The sequence below is a fragment of the Sphaeramia orbicularis genome, chromosome 2, assembly GCF_902148855.1.
Source record: "Sphaeramia orbicularis chromosome 2, fSphaOr1.1, whole genome shotgun sequence".
Lineage (NCBI taxonomy): Eukaryota > Metazoa > Chordata > Actinopteri > Kurtiformes > Apogonidae > Sphaeramia > Sphaeramia orbicularis.
In genome coordinates, this window is record NC_043958.1 from 15,567,110 (window position 1) to 15,593,449 (window position 26,340).

A 26,340-nucleotide genomic window follows, 5' to 3' on the forward strand; every position below is an offset into this window, starting at 1 on the left:
CTCTGAGCATAAACTGTTGTCTGTCCTTTGCACTTTTGAGCAATAAACTCTGTGTCTTTTTGCAGTCGTTGCTCTGGTTTCAGTCTCTCGGATTCTTGAATGCAGCGGTGAAGAAAATCCACAGGGGGGCAGCAGAGAGGTGAAGCCGTGAGAATCCTCATCATCTCATACTGTGTCACTCGAACTGAGAAGCAAGACTGTGAAAATGAAGTAACTTTCAGTGCTGCACCACCTGAAGTGTTTTTTTTTTTTTTTTGCAGGGGGGGGCAGTGAAACTTTATTTGAAGTAGGTTAAATTTGCCATATGTACACAGATACAGAGGCTAAATATAAAAAAGAAACTTATGATTCTAATTTTAGAGCCCACTAGAGCATAAAAATGGACATTATCTCACTGTAAACACTAGTAGCTAAAGCGACGCATTACACTGACATGTGTCTGTAATCCTGTGCTGGACACTTGGCTCAGCTGGCCTCCTCTCTCTCCCAAATAAGGCTTATGTAACCCCCTTAAAATGTTGCAGCGACACAATGCCGCGGCTCTTTTTTAAGCCCCCTGCCTATATGTCTTTATGACCCGCAGCCAGCTGGGGTCCTGAAGGGCTAAAGGATCAGGGTGGAGGGGGGGTGGTGGATACTGAAGCACAGAGTCTTCAGGATCAGGACAGGAGTGCTCGGTCTCTCCACCCCCACCTCCACCAACAGAAACTGAACACCTCCAGCAGGAATGGGAGTAAAAATAGAGCTCATCTGTCCAGGGGTGGGGTCTCGCAGGCATGTCTTTAGCTTCACTCGAAAGAAGACCTCCACCTCTTCTGCTCTGTGGCTGTGTAACCATTCTGTGCAACAGCATCGATGACAAGTTAGACTTAGTGCAGTTTGGCAACGTGGACACCCCAGCTATTCACACTATTAGTGAATTAAATAATCGAGTGCACACACTTGCTTACTCTCAGCTGCCTTTGTGTATTGTGTAATGTACGCATTCACCGCTGTACGGTTTTTCTTACCTTCAAGACCCCAGCTCTCCAATATTGGCAAAGCACATTTATTTGTATAGCACCATTCATACACAAGGCAATTCAAAGTGCTTTACAAAGGCATAGAAAAAAATAAAATTACATTAAAATCATAGATTAATACTTGGACAATAGCAGAGTAAAACAGTAAGCAGAAGGAAAGTGCAAAAAAAAAAGAAAGAAATTAAAACAAGAATAAGAGACAGTTAAAACAAAAGCTAAAACAGTCTTAATGAAATTAAGAATTTAATTTTAAATCACTCAAAACCGTATATAGGTGTAGATATTTTTATATTAACGCTTAACGGTTCATATTTCCTTGTAATATGAAGTCATTATTCAGCCTCATTTATCTCACATCTGGTGAAAATAGAATGACAGGCAACACTGATGCTCAAAAAAACATTCATTCTAAACGTGTTTTCTACACTTACCTATTATTTTAGTCATTTATTCCACTACTTTTGTGGGGATAAGATTAAGATAAACCAATTTCAAGCACCTAAACACTGCATCCACATGAGTGAAACTGTGTTTTCACAAGAGAGTTGAACATTTTCACAAATCTGACTTCAAACTTTAAGCATTTGTGCTGAATTATCTCTTTCTGCAGTGCTCGAGGATAAAAATAGACCTCTTTTTACAAAAAGCTGAGATTGTCTTGAACTTTTTAATATAAAAGTCTTGGGTGCTGTGTTATTTGTAAGAACTGTAAAACCATGAAATTATGAAAGTATGTAAAAATTTAGAAAATACTGTCCTGACCTCTGAAAATACTGTCCTGACCTCTGAGGGTTTAAATATTTTTTGGCATCTCAAGAAATTTCAGTTCATTTAAGACAATACATATTGACTATAAGAGCAGTTTTGGAACATTAAAACAATCTCCAGGTGTCTTTAAATATACATTTTGACATTCATTAGATAAAATGTATTTAAATGACAGGGAGTGTGGGAGGGGAGGCATTGAATTTGCAGCATAATGAGCAGGTGCATCTATGTTTTGTTGTTTTAAGTTTTATTTTACAGGTAGTTCTTGTCCCAAAATAACAATAATGACCAATTATGCATTCATGTTTGGCTGTAGAGATGATTTGCTGGAGTAAAAAGGCTTGTGTATCTTCAGACAAATTAAAGGAAAAAATGGCAACACTATTTATTATATTATACCATTATCAACCCCCAAAGAATCAATATTGTTACATTTCAACAGCATATGATCAGTGTTTATCATTCATATTATAGTGAAAACAATGGCTTTTGATTTCAGCACAATGTAGCAAAATCAACAGTCTAAAATACAACCTCATAATTCTCTCACAAAACGGTGAAAAATGAATTGTTTGTATCCCAATTTATAACCTGTTGATGGGCTGTAAATGCTCTAACGTATCAAAATGAAGTGTCAGTAAAGTTTAAAATAATAATAATGTTCGTGGTTTCATCCAGGGAGGCTACATTCCTGCAGCATTTTGACATAAATATTACAAGGAACTATGCATTGTGAAGGTGGTAATAGTTTTAATGTCATAATAGTCATAATACTTTGCAATCATTTATCATAGAGGTTCAAAATGGCCACTGTTATTTGGTAAAACATTCAAATCATCTTGAGCAGATAAATGAACATTTGATAGAACTTATATGGCCTTATTTATCCCCATTTTGCTGTTAAAAGAGAGAATAAATGTATGCATAGAGGCAAAAATACACAGATACAAGAGAGCGTTAAAAAAAAGTAAAAGTCCAAGTTGGTGATTTAATCCTTCTAAAACTTTCTTGTTAAAGTTGATTTGTTTTAATATCTTGCACAGACTTTACAGTTGAATCTATAAGTTTAGCAGCAAATGTTTTATTTCAGTTTTATTCTATTTACATCTCTGAATCATACATAAATCTTACCTGAATCTTATTGCATCCTCTCTAAATCTTAGTCTATTTAAGTCTATTCTAAACCATTTCTAAATCTTGTCCAAATCACCTTGTATCTCCTCTATCCTGTTCCATCTTACTTCAAACTTACCATATTTATATTTTATTTTACCTTATCTAAATCTTCTAAGTCTCACCTCATGTAAATCTCATTTTATTAATAACTTATCTTACATGAATGATATTTTATTGAAACTAGAATTGTGTGATTCTCATTTACTGTGCACCTAACATCCAACCTGTGTGTAATGCGTCTAACACAATCAAAGACCATTAGTGTTAATGTCACGGTCAGCACCATGGAGAGCGCTGATGAAGATGGAAGCGGTCCGCCGATCAGATCATTTAATCTGCATATATGGAGTAATAATGTGTTCACTTCTGGACCTGATCCCTCTCTTATGATTATTCTTTATTGCCTCATATTCTCTCAGGTGTCATTACCCTTTTATTCAGCTGTACCGAAATGTACAGTTAACAGGTTTAGATCCATTTTCATTTGAGATAAAGCAAGAAAGAATTCTAAAAAACCATGAACTATGGAATGTCTTAACCGCTTTGGGCAGAAGCTGATCAGTGTATAGTGCTAAGGCTTGACCTTCACATTATGATCAGACCTATTTGCCTGTTTAATTCTTTTAATAACTATCGCTGCTCAGAATGGATTATCAAAATATCATCCAGTGTATTGGAGGGAATCAGCCTTTTTTGAGTACTTTTTGCCCTGCTTGTCATTTCACCATAAGAGGAGGAGCAGTCTGTGTTTAAAAATACCACCTTGTAAATGAGCCCTGCTCGTGTTGGACACTGTAGCTGACACTTCTGCATTTTCTCACACAAATCTGTCATGCATCTCTTACTACAACAAAAACGAACTTAACATCTATGTGTGTAAGAACACGAGGTCTTTTAGAAAATAAAATTAAGAGGGTTTAATTCTTCACATGCACAAAACAAAGTCTTGACACAGTTCTTTGGTGGTCCATAAATAGCCCTGTCCCCTTCTAGAGGAGCTGCTCTGAGGGCACACAGCTCCTCTTTCCGTTTGCCCTAAGAAAGTTAAAGATGTTCCAACGTGTCATCTGATCTGCCTCATTAGCATATGTGACATCACATGCCCGGGATAAATAAGAGGGGGCTTTGAGCATGGCTCAGGACCACTCTGTCTTAGGACTTCAGCTTCTCTTCTCCTTTCTTTCCGCTCCTCCAACACACTCTCTCTCAAAATGGTGTGTACTGACATGCGTGTTTTTGGATGTTTTTTGGGGTGGGGCGATGCCAATGGAGTTATATTTTTTTCCTTTTTTGTGCCTTTCGAAGATGTTTGTGGCTTAAGTTTGGATATCGTCTTTTAAAAACCCAAAAAGTGTTTTTGACAGGTCTTATGATTGAAATTGTGCTTACCAGGGCATCATTTTTATCACTCTGAAGAGCTAATTGGTTTCTGAAGATTCCAAAATGAAAATCAGGACGATCCTCTTAAAAACCAATCAACATTTTAGTGCATATTTGGAGAGTTTCTGGCAAAAAAGTTTAGTTTGTTACGTAGAAAATCTTGCCTAACTTGATATTTCTGTGCATGTTTTCATTCTTTTCTGCATTTGTGTGTCTTTGTGTCTCATTATATCTATCTGCCTTTTGTGTGTTTCAGACTGAGTTCAGCGCGGACCAGATTGAGGGTAAGTGAAGCAAAAAGGAAGATCCACCACTTGTACATCTCACATAATTTAGCAGGTGATCTCGACACTTGTCTTTTGTACAATGAGGGATCCTACTTATCAGCTGTCGACTAAACTTCCAAAGCAGAACAACAAAAATGTAGTTTACTCATTTTCATTAAAAGTGGAAGCTGTAGAGATGAATACAGTTTCATGTTGGAGATGCCTTAAAGGACACGCCATTCCCCTGAGTTGTCCAGTTGTCGAGAAGGATTTCAGATATGTCTATTCTAAGCCAACCATAGCCTTGTCTTGTGAGCCACAGTGGCCCTTGCACAGCAGAGGTGTTAATACCAAAGGCCAAGGTCTAAGACACCGAGTCGATGGGATCCCATTACACAAGGAATCCAGTCTCTTGGTCCCCCATGATACAAACCCCAACCCTTTTGTTCAGTGCTGAAAGACATGCCCTATGAACACCTAGTGTTCATCTAGAAGTCAGGAAACTTGAATGTTTCCAGTGTACTTCTTAGAATTGTGAGATAAATGTTCCCTTAGATGATTTAATCCTCCCACAAGCCTTTGAAAAAAGGGAAGGTGCTGATTCTTCACCTTCAAATGATAGTACACGACTGGTATTTAGTTGGTCAGGCAAGACGAGGTGTTGATTTCACTGCAGTCAGCATTCTTAAGGTTTACTTGAGCAAAGCCGTTGGGCAATGCCTCTATATGGCAACGGGTACAGTATCGGGTGTATCAGTTTGCGCTGTATGTTTCCCAAAATGCAGCAGGGGAGGAGCGAAGTGGGGAGGTGGGTGGAGGTGGAGGTGGAGATGGGGGTCGTAAGGGCATTAATCTGTCAAATGGAATCACGTTGACTTGGCTTCCTGGTAGGATTCATCAAAATAGTAGCCAACCTTTGTCCGAGGCCCCTTTTGGTATCGTCCACGTCTCTGGCTCCAGCTGGCATTCTTTATTAACAGGACAATGACAGATGTATGTGTCTTTTGCCATCTTTGATCTTGTCTAAATCTTATCCAAAACAAACCACATCTTTACTTATTTTATATCATCTAAATCTTATTTAATCTCATCTTTGCTAAATCTAATCTAATCTTAACTAATGTTATCTAAATCTGATTTTATTTTGTCTAATTTTTATCTAATCCCTCACCCAAAACAAACCAAATCTTAACTAATTTATATCATCTAAACCTTTTTTAATCTTAACTTCACAAAACCTAATCTAATCTTATGTAATTTTATCTAAATCTAAACTAATCTTGTTAAATCTGATCTAAATCATATCTATTCTTGACTAGTCTTACATAAATCTTATCTGCATCCCATCAAAATCGGATATTATGTTTGTGATGCAGTGCTATGTTACCATGCAGCACCTGCACCAGTTTTCTTTGGTAAATTACCGCCTTTCTTCCTTTCTTTCCTTCCCCTGACCAGACTTCAAGGAGGCTTTTGGTCTCTTTGACAGAATTGGGGACAGCCAGGTGGCCTACAACCAGGTGGCTGACATCATGCGCGCCCTGGGCCAGAACCCCACCAACAAGGACGTCACCAAAATCCTGGGCAACCCCTCCGCTGACGGTAAGATTGTGTTTTGAGACTTTCTACTCAACCTACCCCTGTATCGACATAGGATAAATGTGTATGACGAGGCTCAGAAGTGGTAAAGTTAGTTGCAGTAACTCTGTTTCTATATGACTTTAACTTGAGGTAAGGTGGTAGCTGCAAAATCACAAGTTTGCAGTTGAACCTAAGTTGTCACAAGCAGGTCAAACAAGTCTTTCTGTAACTCTAAAATGTTAAATAAAAACTAAAAAAAAAAAAGTCTGTGTCCGTTCATATGCCGTCACTACAAGGTTCTCTTCCCAGGTGTGTGTAGTAAAGGTGTGTGCTGTTAACTCCACAGACATGGCTAACAAGAGGCTCAACTTCGACGCTTTCCTGCCCATGCTGAAGGAGGTGGATGCCCTTCCCAAGGGTACCTACGACGACTACGTTGAGGGTCTGCGTGTCTTCGACAAAGAGGGCAACGGCACAGTCATGGGCGCTGAGCTGCGTATTGTGCTGTCCACCCTGGGTGAGGGCTCAACTCTTCCTTTTCCCAAAAATAGAAGTGCATAAATATAGTATGCTTAAGCATGCGCAGTATGTGAGCACATGTGTGAAATGGAGAACGTGTTCCTTGACATGGATGCTCGGGTGTTCTATCTACAGGAGAGAAGATGTCTGAGCCTGAGATTGATGCTCTCATGGCCGGCCAGGAGGACGAGAACGGCAGTGTGCACTATGAGGGTAAGCTCTTAATCTCCCAGCATGCTTCACTCAGTGCTTTTCTTCAACAAATGATGTTAAAAATGTTTTTTCTGTCTCCAGCTTTCGTCAAGCACATCATGTCTGTGTAAGAGGCCCACAGTCGGAGTGCTGAAGAAACTGTAGCTTTCCTACAAACAGCCAAATGGTGTAAGGACATCGACACTGTTTCAAAGACCAACAAGGAAAGACAAGGACTATGTACAAGGGATGTTGAAGCAAACCCATCTTGTTGTCTATTTTGTTTTCCTTTCCATTTCGTCTCCAACCCTCTTCTTTCGGAATGCCGCTACAGTCATCTCTCCATTGTAGACCCCATCACTCGGCCTCGACTCCCCCCGGGGGCGTGTCTCCACTCGCCGCATTGGGGTGAGGAACGGGGGAGAAGGGGTGACCGCTCATCAAGTGAGGGTAGATCCCTCCCTTCCCACCGCCACCTCATTCAGTCGTTCTATCACTGGCCCAGCAATGCCAAAGGTGCTGGAAAATGGTCGTGGATTGACCGCCAAATGTCTCCCCCTTCCCTCAAAAGTTGTATTTATATTCACTCTGTTCATTTCAGAATAAACTTTTCCAACGTACATCCCATTTGGATTGATTCTTGATCTCTCATTCCTGTCATTCTGTTGTATATGTGCTTCTTTGTAGATTTAAACTAGAAAAATGAAATGCAGAAAGAAAAGGACGAAATTAACATATACAATCTCTTACTTACTTACTTCTGCAATTTTTTGCATCCTACAAATATTTTAAAATAAAAAAAAAAAAAATCTAATATAAAGTCAGAGCAGCATTACATTATGTATTTGGATTAAAATATACTGAAGGTACAGATACTCCATGATCAATTTTAGCAGTCTACAGATAATAAATATAAACATTATGCATTCGTGGTGAAATGAGTAGGCACGTGGTTTGGTTTTTAAGGAATCTGAGGTCTGTTATGAATAAAATGTAACTGTTAGCTGACAGTTTTCTTCCTTTACAAATCTTTATAATTCATCGGTAGCTTCACTTTCATGTTATGCTGCAGGGGTTTTAAGGTCTGTCTGACTACAACACTGTTGAAGGGGATAAGAGATAGAGGCCATGTCTTTGAAAACAAAGATGTGAAATTGTGAAACCGTGGAATCATCTTTAGCATAAAGCCTAGGATCCTGCACGTGTTTATCCCTATTTGCAAGAGATGGGTGCTATATTTTCCTTCCCTAATTGAAATTTTATTTTTAAGTGTGATTAAAAGTTGTCAAAGCTTATTAAAGATTATAGTACAGAGTCATATGTTATAAAACTAAACAATTACTAAAGGTAAACAGTCCTGAAAGGGCCTTTTTTTTGTTTCTTGTGATCTTGGTGAGGTTGAATGTAAATTTCTTTTTAATGAAAGAAGTTACATTTTTACAAAAACTGAAAAATTAGACATATGCACAAACTATATACATCCAGAGTGGGTGCAGAAAACAACAAAAACATGTACAGCAGCTCATTGTTGCCTTGGCAAGTAAAGAGTCAATACATAAATAAATAAAACACATTTCCTTCAGTTAGAGGATTTTGAATCCATATTCATGCAGTCATCTCAGCAAAATAAGGTCTCAAAGGAATCACATATCTCACCCATCCCTCCCAGTGTTGCACAAAATAATCCATCTTCAAGTTTACAGTGAAGGTTATTCTGTCCATCCTATAAATTCCCGTGGTTATGTCTGTCTCAGTGTGAATTTCATTGTGTATTTTATTGTCTTTTGCACACAGATTTGAGGAACTATCTGTTTCAAGAGATTTAAATGAAGTCTCCTGATGTGTTTTTTTTTTGGTTTGGATGTTGAATTGCTGTTGTCGATCTGGACTCATCAGATTAGATAAGCTTTTTTCATTACACCTCAGTCCAATCGTTATGCTCTCTAGAAGTCATCTGTGTTTCACAAATGATAAAAACACAGAGAATCAATATGTAAGAGCTCAGCTATAGGGTGTTCACTTGCACACAAGATGTACAAGCTGCTCCAATTCTTCATCCTAACCCTCAAAAAATATACAGCACTGTGCAAAGGTCTTAGGTGACCTTTAGTGTTGTTGTTTTTACAAGGTTGAATTGAGCATACATATTTATTTCTCTTTCTTCAGATACAACAAGAACATACAGGAAATGTGTGTGCAGCTTTTAAAGACACTCAAAAAACTGAACTAAATGGGGTCGAAAGGTTAAAGTCAATATTTAGTGTGACCTCTGACCCCATGACAAGAAGCAGCACAAACCATTACAAACATCTGACATGTGTTGACTGAAACCTGGTATAAAACATCAGAGAATTAATGCAATAAATCTCATATTGTCTTTGGTTTATAAAAGCAGTTTTTTTCCCCTGAAACTTTTTTTTTTAATGCTGCACATATTTCCCATTTATCCAGACTGTGTGTTAATACAGAGACTATAAAATGCCTTTGTGTGCTCATAACAATTTTACTAAACCAACAAACCTAATGTTGGCATAAGACTTTTGCACAGAACAGTAAATGTGTATATATTTTTGACAGGTTGTAATATCTTTTTTTTTTAATATGTGCTGCTATTGTGCAGAGAATAGTTGTAAACAATAGTTGGATTTTACATTTTAACCCATAAAGACTCAAACATCCACTGGCAACCAAAATCATCTACCGATCTTAAATGTTTAATAACTACTGATCCATTAAACCTATCAATCCATGTAAATGATTGGTGTAAAATGCAGTTCATCATCTTTTCATGGTCATCAGATATGACCCATTTGGATGTTCAGAGGCTCCATAGTGACTGTGGAAACACCCTCATCTTCTACAGTAAAACACATGGAATTGGATCAATGACAGTGGATGGACACACTGGGTTTGTGTTCAGTTAATGATAGATTGGACTGAAAAAGACACTTTTTTTTTTTCCTTTCATTTTTCTTCATTTCTTCATTAAAAAAAACCTTAATCTGAGCTTTTCATCAACATCTAGTTAAATATGGGAAAATACCTGATTTTTATTGAGGAAATGCAAATAAGAATATAATATTAAAAAAAAAAAAAAAGGTGATGTCACTTAAAGGTTAATTAGAGAGAAAAATTAATTTGGGAACAGGCATTAAAGTCTAAAATCAGTAATAAGAAAACCGGGACACGCACTCATTTTTCTATTTCTTGTTTTAATTTTTTTTTTTTCATTATTTTTCTTCAGTTTTCTCTGTTTCTGATATAAAAAACAATCAACTTTCATCTGAGCTTTTATGAACATCTGCAGGGTCAGTAAATTAAATAATGGAAGATGCCTGATTTTCACTGAAAAAAATACAAAATACAGAGAATAATATTATAATAAATGGTGATAAATTGCTTAAGAAAGGTTAAAGAGAGAGAAAAATTCATTTTGGACCTGCCACAAAAGTACCACTGGGTATTTATGGGCTGAGAAGGATTTCTTACAAAAAATAAATAAATAAATACATACATACATACATACATAAATACATACATACATAAATACATAAAAAATAAAATAGTTGCAGTTCCGCAGATGACCTATGGGGGCAGCAGCATCATTTAGTCGACGGCACATTAAAGCAGCAGAAGAAGAAGCAGTTACTAGAAAGTCTTAGCGGTGTTTTGATAAAACTGGAAGCGGATCAAGTGTAACAGGTAATACTTTAATAAACTTTTAACTGCTGCGACAACTGAAACTGCTAAACTAACGGTTGTGTTGTTAAATGGGCAGTTTAGCGACAGAAGTTGGCGTTTGACGGCAGCTGCAGACAAATTTACATAGCATAAAAGTGTGTAGATTTACAGCTAATCCTGAAAGTTAATGTTGTGGAAGAAATGAAGTAGCTCTGAAACCTTTACGTCTGAAGATTTAGAAGAATCTACTCCAACAGTCTTATTAAAATGACTGAATGTAGGACAATAATGGTCCAGTCCAGGAGAGGCTGCATTTGAAAAGTTTATTTAATTTCATATTATTGTGTTCAATTTTGAGAAACTTGTCATATTAGTTGTGTTGAGCTGTTTAAATTATTCTTGTTGGATTTGTTTTTTGCAAACAGCTGCTACATTTTGCTAATAAACCTATTTTGCAGAGGGGGTTGAATACATTTTATTCCAACTGTATGAAGGCAGGTTAATGTTTATCTAACCAGAAGAGATCTGGACAGGCAGGCCAAAGACCCTTTTATGAACAAGTTTGCAACAAAACATAGTATAAAATGCAAGGGGAAAGTAAAATTAAAAATGCTAGGAAGTTGCTGAAACATGTATGTAAGCATGATGTTTGTGTGTATGGCATTGACAGTCCAGTTTAGAAGAGTTCAGTGTGACCAGCTCAGGTCATTTTTAGTTGATTCCATGCAGAGGGAGTTTATTTAACAGCCTTTTTTCTTAGTCCAGTCTAGACCTTTGGAACAGATTTTTTTTAAAGGTATTCTGTTTATAAAATGAGAGTGGTGATATAATCCCAATAACCCTGGGGGGAAAAAAAGACATGTCCCATAAAATTGTACAGATGATACAATAATGTTACTATAATATAGAGGAAAACCAGACACAACCAAACAGATTTGGATTTTTTTTTTATAAGTGTATCAGTTAGATTGATCATGTTAAGCAACAAAAAAAATACACACATTAAGTTTGTTTCTATGGCGTGCTGTCTTTGTACAATTACTTTTAACTGTGACATTTTCTAGATAAGGAGTCAGTTTTTAATGTTATATCTACAACATTGATTCACCAGTAAAACCCATGGAGTTGGATCAATGACAGTGGATGGAAGCACTGGGTATATGTTCAGTTAATGACAGATTGGGCTGAAAAAGACACTTTTTCTTCATTTCTTCATTAAAAAAAAAAACCAACTTTACTTTGAGCTTTTCATCAACATCTACATGATCAGTAAATTAAATGTGGGGAAAATACCAGATTTTTATTGAAGAAATGCAAAATACAAAGTATAATATGATAATAAAGGGTGATAAATCACTTAAGAAAGGTTAATTAGAGAGAAAAATTCATTTGGGAATGGACACTAAAGTCTAAAACCAGTAATAAGAACACAACACGGACACACACTCATTTTTCTGTCTCTTGTTTTAAAAGTAAAGTTTTGCCAGTTGTAAATCTTACATTAAACCATGTACTGCTCCCCCCCCCCTTTTTCTATTATCTTTCAAAGAATGTTGTTGAAAACAATTGCCACGACCTGTTTTTCTGGATTGAGAAATGGCTTTTACCCTGGACAGTTCCTCCCTGCTGCTACTTTAAGGTAAGTGAAGATGCTCTGCTGAACTGTATGTTTTAACAGATGAATTGTTCCCATTTATGTTCTGTAAAAAAGAGCTTCAAGGTGTGATGCAGTGTGCAGATTAGTCATTGTTAGTCATAAAGACAAAGACAAAGAGGAAGCTGAGAGGTGACAGGGCTTTTTCAGTCGCTGCCCTGAGCTGTGGAATGAACGACCTTTGCACATCAGACAGGCCGACTCGGTGTCTGTTTTTAAATCCTCTCTTAAAACATACTTTTTCTCTTTTGCTTTTAACTCAGTTTGAGAGGTTGGCTTTTATTGTTTTAATGTATAGTAATTTCTACAGTTTTTTATTAATTCTTTTATGTGTTTTTTTTTGTTTTAAGGTCTGTGTTCAGCACTTTGTCCCACTGTGTTGCTTTTAAAGTGGTTTCTAAATAGAGTTGAGTTGAGTTGTAATCCAGGGTTTTTAAAGGTCATTAAAAACCATTAAAAGTCCTTAAATAAATTTTGTGACAATTAAGGCCTTAAATGGCATTAAAAAGTATTTAGATTTGATGTCCAGAGGTATTAAAAAATTAAATACACTTGATGGAAAAAAGCATTGTTATTCATGATTTATCTTGATTATATAAACATTGAATAATTTTGATTGGAAGTATAGTGTGATGATTGACAGGCAGAACCCTTTAATTTGATATTTTTTATGGCCGATACAAGAAGTCACACCACCGGATGCTTGGAATGTAATGTGCTGTGAGTATGCTCATGCTGTGTTGAAAGAGCAGAGGGAATTGTAGCAAATGTCGGTAAAATGCAAGTTTCAGCAGAAGTGATTGGAGGAGGAACTATTCAGAACCTGGTTAAAGCCTGTCGATGGTAAACCGGCTTGTATGTATAAAACTATTTATAAAACTGTATCTGCAGTTGGACATGGGCATTAAGTTTGTTTAAAGTGGCATTAAAAAGCATTAAATTAGATTTGCTGATACGTGCAGAAACCCTTTAATCTTCTACTGGTGTGTAGAAGAGTTAAAAACTTCCATTTGTGTCATTCCTGTCAGACTGCAGCATACTCAGGCTGAACATGTTGGGCAGCCTGGACCCTCAACCCGTTTAGAATCTTCCTCTGCCAAGACCCTGATGGACATTGGGACGCGCCGGATCTTCAATGAAGACCACGATCTTTTCAGACAAAGCGCCCGTCGATTCTTCCAAGAGGAGGTGATTCCACATCACAAGGAGTATGTGGAACTCTTACGTTTGTTTTCACTTGACACCTGAAACTCTGATTCTACTTTTTTTTACCTCTGAGTTTGATTTCCAACTTAATGTTCCAGGTGGGAGAAGGCAGGTCAGGTGAGCCGGGAGGTGTGGGAGAAGGCTGGTGAGCAAGGCCTCCTGGGACTGATGATACCAGAAGAGCACGGTGGTGTCGGAGGAGACTTGTTTTATGCTGCTGTCATGTGGGAGGAGCAGTGAGTCACCTTTTTAAATCTAAAACACAAATCAATGTCAGTAGAGGATTCTTCTTTCTTTTTTTTTTTCTTTTTCTTTTTTTCTGCCTTTTTTTACATAAACAAAATAAACTGCACAAAAATGCAAGTTTAAAAATGGAAACTTGGGAAGGTGAAAACAGGGTAAAATTGAAAAATGAAATAAAATAATAAATGGAACTGGGGCACACCACTCTTGTTGTAGCTGGATTACTCCTTTTAATGCCAGTTTTATAAAATCCATTTTAACAAAAAGAGAGTGACATTATGCTGCGAAGAATGTTTTATTTTTTGGCCTGCTTTACATTTTTGTATACTCAAAGCAGTTTAAATAAAATTCCACTAAACATTCTATGAAAATCTGTGTTTTAAAGCATGTAGTTTTCAAGCAGGATTTCTGATTTTACCATTATTTTATAATTTAATCTGTTATGCATTTAATATTCACTGATAGGAAGTGTCTTATGTTCAGAACTTTTATAAATATTGACAAATTCAGACATTTCAAAGCATATTTTTAACAGTTTCACAAAGTCAGTGAAGTCTTCCTGCAATTCAGGTTCTTATTATTAGAAAGTCTGACTGTATCAGCATCATGAAGTTTAAGTCTTAAGGTTTACATTTCAACACAAGTTTTACAACATTAAAAAAAATGAACCAATTTAATGCAACTTGATTTAATCGTAGTTTCAACAAAAAAAAATGTAATAAGAGCTGTGACTGCATATGCAAAATGAATGTATCTATATGTAGTCGGTGATAATATTTTGTAAAGATCTTTTTTTTTAATTATCTTTTGATTATTTTTCAGGTAGCATTATCATATCAGCATTTTATATCAAGTATATAACTTCTATATGTAAAGAAAAACAAACAAGAAACAAAAACGTACTCATACAGGGAGCAATGACAGAAATAGTAAAAATATACACAGTACCCTAAAATAGAGTTAATGTGAAATAATAAGACCCTTTTCCCCTGTATAAGATTAACACCGAACATTTAAAGTGTGTAGCATAAACCAAGGGTTTACATGGGTTTATAAAATTTTTTAAACCAGTTTATAAAAAAACTATTCTGTTCTACATCATCCAAAGCCTCTGTTGATATAGAGGAAAGTTAGTTTGGACAGGTCATGTACAAAATGGAATTTCTATGAATAATGAATGTCATTTTCATTACCTTCTAATCAGACATGAACACCTCACTTGTACACCAGTGGGGATCTGTGAAACCGTGTTCATTGTCTTAACAGAAACATTCACTGCTTTGGATGAAACTGTTCTTTCATCTCCCAGAACCACAGCCTTCGTCAGTCAGGTTGTAGTTGGTTTTTGAGGTTCTTTACTGTGTGGAGAGACCAAAGTTAAGTAGGCAGCTGTGGCAGCGGCTCTGTAAGGTTCATCATATTCAAGTCAGTTTATAGTGATTATTTAGTCTGTGTCATCACTAAAAGAGTGAAGTTAATCCATTTGAGCCTAAACCTATTTAACGTATCACACAAAGACATAAAATAAAAACCATGAAAATTTTTTGGTTTGAAAATGGTTTCATAGATAATGTTGGTAGATCTTTATCTGTCATGCCATATATAAGGTTTTTTTATTATTTGTATGTCAAATGTATTTGTATGTGTTCATTCAAAGATAATGTAATAAAGGACTAATAATAATAATCAAGTTTTAGATAAGGGGGCTAAATAACAAAATAAATGAAAGAAACAGAAGTAATACTTGTAACAGCATTGACTAACAGGTAAATTGCCATTTTAGATATTGGTATTGGTCAAGAAATTTTCCAATCAGTACATCTCTATCATGAAACTGGGTAATGAAACATTAGATTCCAGTATCTTTGTAATTAATTGGAAAAGGTGTGTTTATGTGATATTATCGTCACATTTACTCCTAATATACTGAAATGTGTTGTCGAGTGAAGAAATATTTCAATAATACACAGTATCCAAGCCACTATTTTTCTTAAGTACAGGCATAGACGTACAATAACATTTTGGTTTTGTTTTCTAGAATGTATTCCAACTGCTCTGGACCAGGTTTCAGCCTCCACTCCAACATTATTATGCCTTACGTCTCTCATTATGGAACAAAAGAACAGATTGAGCGCTTCATTCCCAGGATGGCTGCTGGGAAATGTATCTCTGCTATCGCCATGACAGAGCCCGGAGCAGGCAGGTCAGGTCTCAAACTCTGACATAACAGTCATGCTGGGTTGAACCTTTGATAAAATGCTTCTGCTGTTAAATCAAGACCACTTCTGGTACCTCCAATTAAGGAACTTTTATACAAAAAAATAAAGCACAGTATTGATTCTAATAACAATGAGCTTGTAAAAGTGATTATTGGAGTATATCATTCGAAAAAATACCAAATTATATCTTCTCTTTACAAACATTTAATGGGGAAGAGAGGTTGGAACACTTTGGATGTGAAACAGAAATGGGAAAAAGAACTAGAAATTGCTGTCTCAGAGGAGGAATGGGTCATTATCTGGAGAATTCAACAGTCAACCACTTCTTCAAGAACATGGAGGGAACATTGCTGGAAAAATATAATTAGATTTTTTTATAACACCTAAAATTACAGCTAAATATGTGTCCAGAGTTCAACCTTGTCAGAGATGTCAATGTAAATCATGTACATGTCTTTTGGTTATGTCCTAAACTTGTATAATTTTGGGATAATGCATATTCAAGTTCAACAATTGTTAAGATATTGGGTTATGCAATCCCTAAAACATGTTTGGTGATGTATTTCAGATATACTATTGGTACTAATGTAATTAAAAATGATAGATATTTGTATAAAATACTATTAGCAGCCTGTAAAAAGACTATTACAAAAAAATAGTGCAGATTAGAACCACCTACAACTAACGACTGGCTACAAATTGAGAATGGAATATAGAGCTGCACAATACTGTATATTGTTTGAGCATCGTCATCGTGATGTACATGTGCCCAACAGTCACATCGCAGGTCCTGCAATGTAGGAGGCAAATGAACTCAATGTGTTCTCATCTAAAAATCATTGGAAGGAATGGTTCTAGGACCCAAAAAAGAGTTTGTTCAAGGTACTCTTTGGAAAAAAGGTTTCATAAGGTAGATGACAAACGGGAAGAAAACTCCAAAGCACTCTCTTTAAGCATTAAAATGCCTTTATTCTCATGGCATGGTCATGTATAGACCTTTAAAAACACGCATTCTGGCTTCAAGCCTCCATCAGGAAGTCAAACAAAACAGAAACCTGGAAAACTACTTTAAAAGAAGCTACAGTTTTCTAGGCTTCTGTTTTGTTTGATGTGGCGTTCGCATCTAATTTCAACCTAGGCACCTGACACACTCTGCACGCAGCAATCCACCAATCACAATCGTTCTTAATCAGTTTGCCGAAGCAGACCACACCCCTGCACATGGGGTGAGTTGCTGATAACCACATTAAAAAATGAGCAACAAACAAAAGAAAATTACCAATAACGAAGACTTGATGCCAGAAAGAAAAGCAACGTCAGTTATCTGGAATTATTTCAGCTACAAGAAGGATGATACTGAAACACATGCTCTGTGTCAATATCAGCATCACACAGCTATTTCATCTCGCAAGATATATCACAGGGTTAAAAAAATCACAATGTCAATTTTTTCCAGTATTGTGCAGCCCTAATGGAATATTTGAGATGGAGATTCTGACCCATAGATGGAGGACTCTCGAAGAGCAGTGGCATAATAAATGGGAGAAATGGACAATTTTCATTTCAGTGTCACATTACTAAAACCAATTGTTAGTCACAAAGGTTTTTTATGGTTAGTGTATCCCAAATGTCCCTTACGTTTGTATTGTACAGAATTCAAACAATAAAAATAAAGTAAAAAAAAATGCTTCTACTGTTCGTTTTGCAGTGATCTTCAAGGTGTGAGGACGTACGCAAAGAAAGACGGTAGCGACTGGATTCTGAACGGCAACAAGGTGAGTCTAGATTCATATTCAGAAAACTTTATCCCATATGGGCAATTTATTTGCAGCTTACCACAGACATCAGCCCACATCCAAAGTGCAATGTGACAAGCATAAATAAATCAGTGCACAAATACAAGGTCATTGAAAGCAACTACGAATAAATGCATTTAAATAATCAACACTAAATAATCAATAAATACCAATGCAGACTAAAAGACTAAAATACTCTATTGGTTCTGCTAACATAAAAAAAAAATCTCATTTAAATGACTAAAATGGCTGCTGTCAGAGTTTAAAAGAGTGATAGCTGAAGGAATAAAAGATTTAAAATATCTGTTAGTTCTCTTCTGAGGTGTGTGGTAGAACCCAGTGAGTCAGACAAACACAAACCAGTTCTTAACCTCATGAGGGTGTTTGGAATCCCATTTGTCGCAGGTGTTCATCTCAAACGGTTGGATGTGTGACCTGGTCATCGTCGTGGCCATGACCAACCGTGAGGCGAAATCCCCAGCTCATGGCATCAGTCTGTTCCTGGTAGAGGACGGCATGAAGGGCTTCCAGAAAGGACGCAAGTTGGAGAAGATTGGTTTGAAGGCACAGGTACCTGAGCTCAGGATGATCCATGTGAGCACATCCAGTACAGTGACACCTGTTAATACCAGGCATTTGCCCTTCTGTCTCCAGGACACTGCAGAACTATTTTTTGAGGATGTACGACTCCCGGCTGATGCTCTCCTCGGGGAGGTCAACAGAGGTTTTTATTACCTGATGAATGAGCTTCCTCAGGTGAAACATCCACCTTGGACAAAGTTTTTCTTTTCCTCTGTTATTTCTATTTATTGTAAAATCCAAAGAGTGTCATTTCATTTGCTGGCTTTATTCAAGATTCAAGAAGTTTATTGTCATATACACAGCAGTACTGAGCAGTGAAATTCTTACTTTGCGAGTTCCCGTCACACAACTAATGTAAACAATTAAATTAAACTATAATGAAATAAAGGAAATAAACTGTACAATTAAAACAATTTAAACTAAACTATAATGAAATAAAGGAAATAAACTGTACAATTAAAACAATTTAAACTAAACTATAATGAAATAAAGGAAATAAACTGTACAATTAAAACAATTTAAACTAAAGTATAATGAAATAAAGGAAATAAACTGTACAATTAAATCAATTTAAACTAAACTAAAAGGATATAAAGGAAATAAACTGTACAATTAAAACAACTTAAACTAAACTATAATGAAATAAAGGAAATAAACTGTACATTTAAATCTAATTAATTAATCAATTTGTTTATTAATTTATTTATTATTTAATTTTATTGTTTTCTTTAGAGCATTGTTGTAGTTTTATGTACTTATTTATTGTTTTAGTATGTCTTTTAATTGTTTTATTGTTTTTATGATGTGCAGCACTTTGGAAACGTTCTTGTTTGTATGTGCTATATAAATAAAGTGGATTGGGTTGAATTTTAACTAAACTATAATGAAATGAAGGAAATAAACTGTACACTAAGCAAAAAAAAATACATAGGTAAAATAAAATAAAGCGAGTACATGTATCAAGGTGCAAAAAAAGAAAGATTGATTGTGCAAGATATAAAATACTGTCACAGTGGTAAGACATTGAGTGCAAATATGCAAGGATATGTACAAATATGAGTTGCAGTCAGTCTGATTCAGTAGCCTGATGGCCTGTGGATTAAAACTGTTCCTTATTTCCTCTCTTTGCGGTACAGGAGCGTCTTGTCATTGCTGATCTAGCTATAGCAAGCAGCGAGTTCATGTTCGAGGAAACGAGGAACTACGTGCTGCAGAGAAAAGCTTTCGGCAAGAACCTCGCTAACCTACAGGTCTGAACAACATGTCACTGTTTGACTTTATGAGCAAAAAAAAAATGCAGGATGCAAATGCCAAAATATGTAAACACTCAGCATTTTTATACAACTCTCCTCTTGGCCTAAACATAGACAAACATGAATGGGATGACACTGTTTTATGATGCCATGAAAAAGTGAGGTCAAAATGTTAGTTAGTGAAGTGATGATGACATTAGAAGAACTGGTGGAAATATGCTGCATGCTGCTGTTTTTATACATTTGAATAGATACTACTACTAACAATTATATTAACTCATGGCCTGCACTAATATCCACATCCAGTCAATTATGTCATATATTAACCAGCCTAAGAAGGACAAACCCATTCAGTTTTATCGAATATATAAAAAAAAAACATTGAAGGAGGGAATTTTCTTGCCTTTCCTCACAGTGAAATGTGATTTTGTGAGTTTGAGGGACTGTCAGCGCCTTGTAGATATTTACAGCTGTCATGCTTGCTAGTTTTTTGGTGTCATCAGGCTAAAATTCCCAACAGTTAGCTTTCAGCATGTTGTTGTTCAAGTGGCCTAAGAGGAAACAAGAATTTGATCCACTTTGGGGCTGTAGAAAGTGTACCCACTGCAGATTTAGTCTAATAACAGGTGGTGTTGTACAGTCGCGGAAAAAATTATCAGACCACCCCTTGTTTTTTTCAATTTCTTGTTCATTTTATTGCCTGGTACTACTAAAGGTACATTTGTTTGGACAAATATAATGATAACAACAAAAATAGCTCATAAGAGTTTAATTTCAGAGCTAATATCTAGCCATTTTCCATGTTTTCTTGATAATAACCAAAATCACTTCAGTTCTTACATCAAAATCTATGGCATTGGACTGACAAACACAGTGCTTTTAGGCATTCCATATTTTCTTTTCTGTCTGTTTTAGTCACAGGATACACACAAGAGTTAGTACTTGATTGCATAGCCATTGTTTTTGATGACTTTTGATGGTCTAATATTTTTTTCAGCGACTGTATGTGATTAACAGGTGTGAATAGAGATAAAAAAAAATCGGATTCAGTCAGTCGTGATTCTGCTGCTCGGTGGTGTAAGGTTCATCTGTATTGTTTAGTTGTTTGATTTGGACAAGAGGAGAGTTGCAGAATATAGAAGTGTATTCAAAACACATCAGATTTTGCCTTTTATAATCTTTTCCTATGTATATGCATGGGACTGCATCTCATTCAAACCCTCAGACTGTGCAGCACAAACTGGCAGAGCTGAAGACTGACATCTGCGTGGGCCGAGCGTTCATAGATAGCTGCCTTCAGCTCCACGCCGAGAAACGTCTGGATGCCGCCACTGCCTCCATGGCCAAATACTGGTGAGGTCACAGCTACGTGTCTATGTAATTTCCCTATGATACAGGGTTCCTGTGGGGTCTTAAAAAGTCTTAAAAGTCTTGAATTTACAAATCTGTATTTAACCCATACAGACTCAAACCTCCACCGACAACCACAAGCATCAGCTAATGTATACTGTTTAATACCTGTTGAGCCACTAATCCTATAAATACATGTAAATAACAAGTGTAAAATGCAGTTTCTCCTTTTTTCATGGTCATCAGATATGACCCGTTTGGACATTCAGACACTCCGTAGTTACCATGGAAACACCGTCATCTTCTACAACATTGATTCACCAGTAAATCCCATGGAGTTGGATTAATGACAGTGGATGGAGACCCTTGGTTTATGTTCGGTAAATGCTATAATTTGCCAAAAAAGTCACTTTTTCTTCAGTTTTCTCTGTTTCTAATATAATAACCATCAACTTTAATCCGAGTGTTTATGAACAGCTGCATGATTAGGAAATTAATTGTAGGAAAATACCTGAAAAAACACAAAATACAGAAGATAATATGACAATAAATGGCGATAAATCACTTAAGGAAGGTTAAATACAAAGAAAGATTAATTTGAGAACTGCTATAAAAGTAACACTGGGTCCTTAAGTCTTTAAAAGGTATTAAATTTGACATGATAGGTCTTAAGTTATGTTGCCATAAATGTGCTTAAATGTGTCTGTTAAATGTCCAAGCTCCAAAGAAAGTAACGTTATTCTAAACAGTTCCAACCGGACAATTTATATTGAAATTAGAAACCAATTATTGCTAACTTTGCGGTTCCTGGTAAGTAATGAGTCGGAGCGATGGGAATCAAGGCTTTGGAGTAAATAAATAGATTTTCCTAAATTCTAGGAGTCACAGATTTTTGCCATTATGGCTGTGACTGGGCATTAAATTCTGTTCGGAGTTGTCTTAAAAAGTCTTAACTTGTAGAAACCTGTCGGAACCCTAGTGCTAATGTATTCCTATGTGTCTGAAGGGCATCTGAAACCCAGCTGAAGGTGGCTACTCAGTGTCTGCAGCTCCATGGAGGCTGGGGATACATGTGGGAATATCCAATTGCCAAGTAAGTATCCCATATTCTGCGTCACAGGGCAGTGAAGGGTGACCAGGTCAGAATTCACCGGTCTCACATGGTTGTCTGTCCCCGCAGGGCGTTTGTGGACTCACGTGTACAACCCATCTATGGAGGCACCAATGAAATCATGAAAGAGTTGATTGCCCGCAGCATTGTCAGCCCCAAGTGAAAAACGATTAACTTGTTAAATAGTTCTGAAAAAATACAAGGAGACGCGTGAAGAAGGGTAGGATGTGAATGATCTAATGAGGTTAAGCAGACTGTATATTTGTTATGGTACAAGAAATGATTACATGAAATTATTCAATATCATTTCATATGAGATGAGATAAAATGAGACTAGATGATTTTTAATAAGCTGAGTTTAACATGAGCTCTACCTTTTTGCTGAGTTGACATGATATTGTTTTGTTTTGTTTGTTTACATGTGTAATATGACAATTTAACTACGTGTCTATTATGTGGTTGTTAATTCTGATTGAGTCTGTTGATGGAGTTTAGTTGTACTGTATTATAATAAGCAAACACTTGGTTTATAAATTTCACTTTAATTGTTTCTCTTGAATGAATCAAATTTTTTGTTGTTTTTTTTTGCACTTAGTTTTTATTAGGTATGTTTTTTTTTTGTCATACAGAACATAACAACAAACAACAATCGGCAATAAATAATAGTCACAATCTAATAGTAAAGATAATTTAGGTTACAGTTATGAAATGGCAAACAAGTTAAACAATTAAATTTTTAGAGCAGCAGTTTATTTAAGATTTCACAGGACTATGAGACAAGCCACACATTAATTGTTTTTAAGGAAACTAATCCGTTTGCCCCGCCTTATTATGTAAAGTTCAGCTTGCAGCCTCAGCATAAATGTTAATCTCTCCATTTTGTGAATTTCATCAACAATTTTCAACCAGTCCTCTAAAACCGGTGCGTCAAGTTGAAGCCATTTACGAGTGATTGTTTTTTTTTGCAACAGCACCAAAGATTTTTAAAAGTTATTTGGCATTTATTGGCAAATCATCAGGAAGATCTCCTAACAGAGGTGGTAAAGGTTGCTGTAATTTAAAACCCAAAATCAGTTTTTTTTTATTCCAACATCTTTCCAAAAAGTTGTAATTTTCATACAGGATAAAAAAAATGTGGGTGTGGTTTGCCTCTGTGTCCCACAACCCCTCCAAAAGGTAGAAGCATGTAAGTTTCTACTTTTCTACTTTTCCAACCAAATTCTCAGCAGTAGGTTGAAGAGGAGGTCAAACCTTTGTTTTTATTAATGCATTACACATCTGATGACGGCATACGTGGTCAGTGGTGTTTAAAAAATAAACTGTAGCTGACAGTTTTGTGAAGCATGTTGTTGGAGGGTAAAGCCAACAGTATCTAAAGTACTTCAACTGAGCTCAGTATTAACCCATAAGGACCCAGTGTGACATTTGTGGCAGTTCCCAAATGAATTCTTCTCTATATTTATCCATGCTTAAGTGGTTTGGCACCATTTATTTTAATATTATCTTCTGTATCTTGTGTTTTTTTCAATAAAAATCAGGTATTTTCCAACATTTAATTTACTAATCATGTAGATGTTCATGAAAGCTCAGAGTAAAGTTGAGGATTATTACATCAAAACTGAAGAAAAAGTGACTTTTTCAGCAAAATCTATCATTAACTCAGCATAACTCAAGTATCTCCATCCACTGTCATTGATCCAGCTCCATTGGTTTTACTGGTGAAACAATGTTGTAGAAGATGACGGTGTTTCCATGGTAACTATGGAGCCTTTGAACATCCAAAGAGGTCATATCTGATGACCATGAAAAGCTGACAAACTGTATTTTACACCAATTATTTACGGTACATGGATTAGTGGATCAACAGGTATTAAACATCTTATATCAATACATGATTTTAGTAGATGGTGGATGTTTGGGTCTTTATGGGTTAAATGTTCCCAGCAGTAAAATGTATCCAAAATGGTAAATATAATAGTGTCATAGTAAATCACTGACCAGTTTAAAAGCACAACTGGGCATCAAACCTACAAAATCTATCAACTTTATCAGCTATGGGTCTGAAGTAATTGTTCTAATTTGCTGAGATACTGAATTTTTGATGTTTACCACAAAATCCTTGACTGGCTGTTGTTATATGTCTGTTATAAATTGATATTGTGGATACATCTGACTCATATGGATCAAGTGTTGCAGAAAATTCACCAACAGGTTCCAGGAGTCACAAATGAAGAAGCCACATCGTACCCAGGTCAGCCGGTCCAACTCAGCCACCACCATAAGACCAAGTTAAAGCTGTGGAACATCGACTTCCAGCTCCTACAGTCAGACCATATACGGTAACAGACGTCTTAGAGCATCTGGACATGGTTCGGACCACAGAATATATGACTGATGGTGTCTCTGCAAAGAACTGTGCATTTCTATTGGTTTAGATTCATTGTCATTGTGTGCGTATTGGTGTCAGTGTAGTTAAAGTTCCTGTTGAAATGTAAGGTAGGTTATAGACGACTAGTTAATCTGTTAGAAACAAATGGAACTGCTGATTAGCATTAATTACTTCACTAACTGTATGTCACCTCTTCATTTTGATGACTTTGTGATTAATTTTGTAACTGTGTGGAATTTTAAGACTGAAAATCATCATCATATCAAACGTCAAGGCCTTATTTTTGCACAGATGAGAACTTACACACATAAACCAAGGACAGTCGGGGGGATGAGGAGATGTCTCTGCTGACCATACAAAAAAAAAGACACTTTAAATCCAAAAGTTGCTATGATGGGTGCTTAGTGCATGATAACAAGAACAGTTCACACACAGCATGATGTTTAGAGTACAGGATGACATTTTAGATGATGAGAATAACATCTTAAAGAACAATCAGATCACACTACAGGATGTACGATACCATGACAGATTAGGACACTTTAACATTAAATTTAGTCATGAAAAACAACTTATCACGGATGTTTGAGCATCACCATCAATGTCCGACACTCAGAAAAGGCTCAGGGTTTGTAAACTGTGGTCCTAGGGGGATTTTACTGATCTGATTCTCTCTGCAGTGACAACATCTCTCACAAATACATAGTTACACCCAATCAAAAAAATCAGCAGATGAAAGGAATTAGTCTTATCTTTCACAAACCACTTACATATTTTATACTTCCACCACTCTGTCAGTAGCACTAACCAAACACTGGACTAAGAGCGTTACTTGTTTGAATACTGTTATTTATGATAAATGAACTTATTTGATATTTAGATTTTAGAAAAAAAAAAGCTCTGCATAATGAAGACTGGGTTTGGCTTGGATCTAGAACGGGTGTGCACAAACGCAGCTTTGAAAATATGTAAAATAGATGATTTGACAGATTAATTTAGTTTGGATAATGCACAAAATGTCAACATTTTTCACTTATTTGATACAGGTTACTTGTTCTCCTGCAGCCCCATTTCCACTCAGTGGAGCAGTATCTGACAGGAACCTTCCTATAGATGTAGACATTCAGAATTAATACTATGTGCAAATACAAATCCTACTGCTGCAAAAAACACAAGCAGGTTGCAGAATAAAGACAAAGAAAGAAATAAACATGTTCTCTGAAGCTCAGTTTGACCGTTGAATGTTTACACCAGTCTTTGTATCAGTGTGTCCTTACCTTTCCCTCCCCGTTCTCATGTGCAGGTTACCAAAGCCTCTCACCTGGTCTCATCTGGTCTCAGATGGTCTTGTCTGATCTCTCTGATGGTTCTTTAGTCCCCAGGCTCAGCCATTTCTGTGAGAGGTCTACTTTTTTTGTAGTTTTTGTAGTTATTCACAGTCACTAAGGCACTTTTTTTGAAGGTTCTTGACATAAAAATGGAAAACACTGGCAAATTAACTTGTTTATTAAATATTCTGAAATATTTATCATATTTCCAACATGGGCACAAAACATTTATAGGCGTACACTGACTTGCACACATTGAAATCAGAACTCTTAGAGCCTTTGAGTTGTGTTCAGAGAGTCCACCTGCTTCATGTGTCCTGTTGCACTGGTGGAAACAGTCAATGGTAGATTTGTACGATGGATTCACTAAGGCTCAATGTTTTGAACAAATCTCTGCCAAATTCCTGTATTTCCTGATATTATCATTTGTGCGTGTTGGTCATTTTACAGCTCATGTGTATCACAAAGAGAAATTTGTTTTTGAGAGTGAGAACCTACGTAGAGTGTATCCATCCATCCATCCAGAACTGGTGTATGTGAGAAAAGACATTGAAGTTTTGTACAATGGATAATAATGACATTTTCACAAACTTAAGATTTTTCATAGGTTTTAATAAATTCATA

The 26,340-nt window shown here is 36.3% G+C and overlaps 2 protein-coding genes across 3 annotated transcripts; both read left to right on the forward strand.

Moving 5' to 3' along the window:
- Window positions 1–4,059: 4,059 nt before the first annotated feature.
- On the forward strand, window positions 4,060–7,531 carry mylz3 (myosin, light polypeptide 3, skeletal muscle). The gene is made up of 6 exons (XM_030157104.1): window positions 4,060–4,180; window positions 4,603–4,630; window positions 6,071–6,214; window positions 6,540–6,710; window positions 6,848–6,925; window positions 7,007–7,531. Exons 1-6 carry the CDS (start codon window positions 4,178–4,180, stop codon window positions 7,033–7,035), a joined length of 453 nt encoding a protein of 150 aa, XP_030012964.1. The 5' UTR covers window positions 4,060–4,177; the 3' UTR covers window positions 7,036–7,531.
- Window positions 7,532–10,519: 2,988 nt separating this feature from the next.
- Window positions 10,520–22,549, forward strand: acadl (acyl-CoA dehydrogenase long chain). 2 transcript variants are annotated; one of them, XM_030156739.1, is made up of 12 exons: window positions 10,520–10,606; window positions 12,135–12,224; window positions 13,268–13,447; window positions 13,544–13,681; window positions 15,727–15,891; window positions 17,616–17,682; window positions 18,109–18,273; window positions 18,358–18,459; window positions 19,422–19,535; window positions 20,764–20,891; window positions 21,895–21,981; window positions 22,069–22,549. In XM_030156739.1, exons 2-12 carry the CDS (start codon window positions 12,136–12,138, stop codon window positions 22,160–22,162), a joined length of 1,329 nt encoding a protein of 442 aa, XP_030012599.1. In that variant the 5' UTR covers window positions 10,520–10,606; window position 12,135; the 3' UTR covers window positions 22,163–22,549. The 2 variants fall into 2 exon arrangements, with proteins under 2 accessions (XP_030012599.1, XP_030012606.1); XM_030156746.1 differs by lacking the exons at window positions 21,895–21,981; window positions 22,069–22,549 and adding an exon at window positions 21,135–21,153.
- The last annotated feature ends 3,791 nt before the right edge of the window (window positions 22,550–26,340 follow it).